This window comes from Gopherus flavomarginatus, chromosome 5 (assembly GCF_025201925.1).
Source record: "Gopherus flavomarginatus isolate rGopFla2 chromosome 5, rGopFla2.mat.asm, whole genome shotgun sequence".
Classification (NCBI taxonomy): Eukaryota; Metazoa; Chordata; order Testudines; family Testudinidae; genus Gopherus; species Gopherus flavomarginatus.
Genome location: NC_066621.1, coordinates 113,441,034 through 113,446,699, shown reverse-complemented (window position 1 = coordinate 113,446,699; position 5,666 = coordinate 113,441,034). Strand labels below are relative to the sequence as shown.

At 52.0% G+C, this 5,666-nt stretch overlaps 1 protein-coding gene across 1 annotated transcript; it reads right to left on the bottom strand.

Annotated features, from left to right (window-relative positions):
* Nucleotides 1-236: 236 nt before the first annotated feature.
* On the bottom strand, nucleotides 237-2,649 carry INSM2 (INSM transcriptional repressor 2). Its single transcript, XM_050953919.1, has one exon. The coding sequence runs from the start codon at nucleotides 2,606-2,608 to the stop codon at nucleotides 1,181-1,183; it is 1,428 nt and encodes a 475-aa protein (XP_050809876.1). The 5' UTR covers nucleotides 2,609-2,649; the 3' UTR covers nucleotides 237-1,180.
* Between the last annotated feature and the right edge of the window lie 3,017 nt (nucleotides 2,650-5,666).

The following is a 5,666-nucleotide window of genomic DNA, read 5'->3' as shown; positions in this document are numbered from 1 at the left end:
GATCGCTTACAGGCATCCTGTGTGGTGATTTTGTACTGGTGCTCTTTGCCCTGGATAAAACACAATGCAGGGAATGTACCCATTTCTGTGTAGTGACATGGCCAAGCTAGCAACCCACTAAAATAGCAAAAGTTTTCCAACCTCCAGTTATTAGAGAGGAGCATTTCATCTACACTAAATTTTCTAGAGTGTACAACATACAGTGATCAGAAAATGCGCAAATAGCTACCAAACGGTTAACAATTCATATTTTAATAACCAACAGCAGACAGTACAGTTAATTCTTCATAAGTATTGCTAGTTATATAGGACTTGACACTGACTTAATATGAACACTTAACTTTATGTACTTTAATACAGGATACAGTGAAGAAAACAATAAATTATTAAAGTTGTGGAGCTGGGGCTTTTATTAAAACAGTTTAACTAAGCCAGTCTCCTTTTTCATGAAAAATAATACCCTTCTTTTTAAATAGGATATGTGGCTGTACTTCTATCCTAGGAGAGACACTGCAGAAGATTATTGACTTTCAGTTTGTCAGTAGCGCTTCCCCAGCACTCCCCAAAGCCCACAGCCAGCCCGAGGTTTTTATGTTTGGATCATTTTCGTCTTTTCAAGCATTATATAAGAGCTCTTCAAAATACTGTTACTAACTTTCAGTGGTAAGGGGGCCACGCCTAGATCCAACTCCCCACTTTACTGAAAATATGACGCTTGTCACTAGTTCTCTCTCACTTCTTGGATTCACAGAATATACATTGCAGTCTAAGTCCATTAAGGCAGCAAGAATAATTCGTAGTCAACTTGTGGTTGACTTCTTAAACTTTTGGCATGATGGCAACGGGACTTTTCGTTCGCTGCCACTTAGCAGCCTCTCCCCTGCCCCTTCCTGATTTTTCCTTTGTAGACATGTATGCACACACTGCGACTTTCCATAGGAATTACAGCTTGGATAGGATTCGTTTAGCTCACCGGTGGTTTTGAAGAATCCTATCAAATCAACTATTTAAACTATAGGAGAGTCATTAATACTGCAGACTACAACCAAATACACCCCTCCCCCCGGGAGCACTAGACATTTCAAACACCACTTTAGAGGGACTCGGGGAGGTGCCAGTTCAGTCCCTATGAACGAGATTCCCCTGCCAGCGCCTGTGCCTTCCCGTGCCCTCTTACTCATTAGCAGCCTGGTCTGACCGCCATCTGCAGCAGAAGGACCTGCCTGTTCTCCGTGGGGTGGCACTTGTTGATGTGCCTGGTGAGCCCCGGCGAGCTGAAGAAGGTAGCAGGGCAGTGCTTGCAGGAGAAGATCTGCTGCTCCCCTTCGGCGGCACTGCTCTCGGGCTGCACCATGGGCAGCAGCAGCTCCTCCCGCACGGCGTGCCACAGCCGGTGCTTGTCCCTGATGTCCGCCGAGGGGAAGTGAGCCCCGCACAGGTGGCAGGGGAAGGTGATCTGGCCCCGCTCCAGGGGGCTGTAGGCGGCCGGCCGGGGCGCCTCGTGGGTGCTGAGGTGCTTGCGCAGGTAAGCCTGGCGGCGGAACTCCTTGTGGCAGTAGGGGCAGACGAAGACCTCGTTGACGCCGGGGATCGGGCCCGGAGGGGCCGCCTCCTTCAGCCCCTCGCCGCCCGCCCCGCACAGGGCGCTCTGGCCGGCGGGCTTCAGGTCTCGGCAGCAGGAGCTGTCCGCGGCGCTGGGGTGCTGATCCTGCTCCGGCGGCGGCGGCGGCAGGCGCGGCCCCTCGGGGGCTGCGGGGCGCGGCTCGCTGCTGTTCTCCTTCCCCTCAGAGGGGCACGGGGCGCCCGAGGGCTTCTTGGCGCCCGGGCCGGCGGCGCCGGCGGCGGGGCGGGGCTTGTGCCAGCGGCGGTGCGAGGCCAGGTTGGCCGGGCAGCTGAAGATCTTGTGGCACTCGGGGCAGCGGTACTCGACGCGCACGATGCGCGAGCAGCGGTGCTGGGCCAGCGCCAGCGGGTCCGCGTACTGCTCCTTGCACAGCTGGCAGATGAACTCGCCCAGCGGCGTGCGCCCGCCCGCGGGGGGGCCGGCCCTGCCCTCCGGCCCTTCCGCCTTGATCCGCAGCCCCAGCACTGGCGACGTGGTCACCTCGTCGGCGAAGCTGAGCTTCCGCAGGGCCTTGGGCTTCTTGGCCGGCGCCTTGGCCCGGGGCGGCCGCTTCAGCACCGGGCAGAGCGGCTCCTGGGCCAGCCGGCCGGCCGGCGCGGGGAGGGGCGTGCGGGGCGGCAGTAGGAGCCTCTCGGCGGGCGGGAAGGACTCGGCGGAGGCGGGCGAGCTGAGGCAGCGCTCGAAGAAAGCCTTCCTCAGCCCCGCCGCGCTGCAGGAGCCCCCCGCGCCCCAGGCGGCCGGTCCCTCGGGCGGAGTTGGCCGGCAAGTGGCTATCCCAGGAGCTGGCTCCGGGCTCGGCGGCGGGGCGACCGGCTCCCCCTCCTCCGGGGCGGCTTTGGGGAGCGGGGACACGGGTGGGCCGGCCAGCAGGGGCTCCTGGGCGGGGAGCACCTGCAGAGGCTGCTGGAGGTCCCTCTCGTGGCGGCGCACCCTGTAGGAGCCGCCCGCCCTCCTGCTCCGCTTCACCAGAAACCCCCGGGGCATCTTCCCGCGTGCGGGGCGCTGGCGAGGGCCAGGGCACCGGGCTGAGCCTGCAGCCCCCCAGGAGCGCTGAGCATCGCGGCGCCGCCTGCCCGAGGTGCATTTATACCTAAAGGCGCCTATTGTTTGCCAGGCGTCATCCTTCCTTTAGCAAAGGGCGGCCAATGAGGAGTTGGAGCCGCCGCTGGATGAGGGAGGGGGGGAGGATGGGCTGGGAAGGGAAGGAGCCTCAAGTGTGTGGGCGGGGGGGGGGGCCTCTAAGTCCTGGGTAGAGGGCCCCTCCGAACGCCCTCCCCGCTAGGGACAGAGGGTCTGAGCTGGCACAAGGCGTCCAACGCAGGCCAGAGCCCAGGCAGACTCTGCCCTTGGATCTTCGTGGTCCCTGCCTGGGGTTTGGAATGACACCAACCAATACACCCATCCAACGGGAGAGACCCCCCTTCTGACCACTCTATAGCTAGACCAGCTTAGCTCCCCCCAGCCCAGCGCTGGGTGTGGGGTGCCACAGGAGCCCCAGGGCTCTGCTCTGACAGCTACCAAACCTTATCTTGACTGGAGCCCCTGGGAGTTCCAGGCAGGCTCTGGCGGCTTACCCTACAGTTCCCAAGACCTGGGAGTCACCGCACCGGAGCTTCTCTTGGAATGACCGTTCTTTAAAGCTGGGGGGTTGGTTAAGTGAAAGAAGCAATTTCTCTTCCCTCTAAAATCCTGGAGATTGATCGAAATGAGTGAATGCCACGTGTTTATGTCCTGACTGTAGCTGGTTCTTCAGTGTATCTGTCTAGCTATTGCCTCCTTCCCCGGACCCCCACTATCACTTACTCCCTCTTCTGCAAGGCGTTTGCCTGGTGGACTCAGACATTTTAGATCTTCTTATAACAATGGATCAAATTCATATCCCCCATCATCAAGTGCATCTTATGAGGTGAATTTAGTCCATCTCACATCAAGAAAAAGAATACATTTAACAGGAAGTCCTCCGCTCCCAGCCTTGCAAGATGGCCTCCTCCTGAGAAGGTAGGTGAAATATATCAATATGGGGGTCGGTTTCTCTTTAATGACCAGGATACCCCCATCTAATTGACATGTCTGTAGTCTAGATCTAGTTTGCTAAGTTAGGTTTTTATTCCTACCCAAAAAAGGCAATAGGAAGCACATCCACTTACAGCCTCTCCCCATTCCAGGGCTCCTTGGGAAAAGAAGCACCAGGACTTTGTAAAGGAGAAGGATTGGCTTCTATGCTACACTTGACTTGTTCAGAAAGTTAATTATAGGTTTTTCTCTGTAGCTCCTATCAGGTCCATCCCACTAGATAGCGCAGGGTTGGTGGTCCCTGTTGTACATTTGTTAGAGCTTGTCTAGTTTGAAATGATCTAAGCTGTCTGCAGTTGCACTTTGGGATGGAACTGGGGTTGTGTGTCTGTCAATGTGTTTCTCTTTAGGGGTATTTCCTCTACCTTCAGGCACCAGCACTCTCATTACCAGGCAGCTGCTGGCCTGCTTGCTGCAGCTTCACACAGCTGGAGAGAGAGGGGGATGGAGATATGGGACCATTTAATGCACTGAACCATTGGCTTGTGTTTTCATTTCAAACCGTGCCTCCTAAAAGCTCCAGGGGAAAGGGCTTTTGTCTGTCAGCTATCGCACCTTGGTAAATTAAATCCCAAGAAGATTGTGAAGAGCTACAAAAGGATCTCACAAAACTGGGTGACTGGGCAACAAAATGGCAGATGACATTCAGTGTTGATAAATGCAAAGTAATGCACATTGCAAAACATAATCCCAACTATACATATAAAATGATGGGGTCTAAATTAGCTGTTACCATGCAAGAAAGAGCTCTTGGAGTCGCTGTGAATAGTTCTTTGAAAATATCCACCAATGTGCAGTGGCAGTTCGAAAAGCAAACAGAATGTTGGGAATCATAATAAGATAGAAAATATCATATTGACTCTATATAAATCCATGGTATGCCCACATCTTTAATAGTGCATACAGATGTGGTCACCCCACCTCAAAAAAGATACATTGGAATTGGAAAAGGTTCAGCAAAGGGCAACAAAATAATTTGGGGTATGGAACAGCTTCTGTCTGAGGAGAGATTAATAAAACTGAGAGTTTGGAAAAGAGACAGCTAAGGGGGGATATGATAGAGGTATATAAAATCATGACTGGTGTGGAGAAAGTAAATAAGGAAGTGTTATTTACTCCTTCTCATAACACAAGAACTAGGGGGTCACCAAATGAAATTAATAGGCAGCAGATTTAAAACAAACAAAAGAAAGTATTTTTCACACAATGCACAGACAACCTGTGGAACTCCTTGCCAAAGGATGTTGTGAAGGCCAAGACTATAACAGGATTCAAAAAAGAACTAAATATGTTCATGGAGGATAGGTCCATCAATGGCTATTAGTGAGAATGGGCAGGGATGGTGTCCCTAACCTCTGTTTGCCAAAAGCTGGGAATGGGCAACAGGGGATGGATCTCTTGATGATTACCTGTTCTGTTCATTTCCTCAGGGGCACCTGACATTGGCCACACTTAGAGGACAGGATACTGGGGTAGATGGACTTTTGGTCTGACCGAGTATGGTCGTTCTTATGTTCTTATTCAAAAGGTCAAAATAGTAATTCTGTCCCCCCACAATTAAATTTTCCTAGCAGAAATTCTAAAATGTCTATTCCTTTTACCGTTCTAATCCAGCTAAAGTAAAGTAAAATACTTCTAATAGAACTTCTACTAGGCACAAAGGGACAAAAAGATTAAAATTAAAAGACCTTCTAACTTCAAAGTGTTTGTGTGACAGAAGCTGTGTTAATTTGCGAGGGAAAGAGCAGGTTGTGCAGGTGGGATGCTCTGTTACTATTAGGGACAATTTGGCATGTCTAAATGAAGATAAAAGGTGTTCCTTTAAAACTTATTGGCTAACATGCTTTAAATAACATTTTAAAATCATAGTATAGACAGGGCATGTATTTTGTGATAGTGTCTAGCCATGATTGAAATTCTGTATGTCTGTCCTAATGTGAGAATTCATCTGTGATTAAAGAGAGAGGTT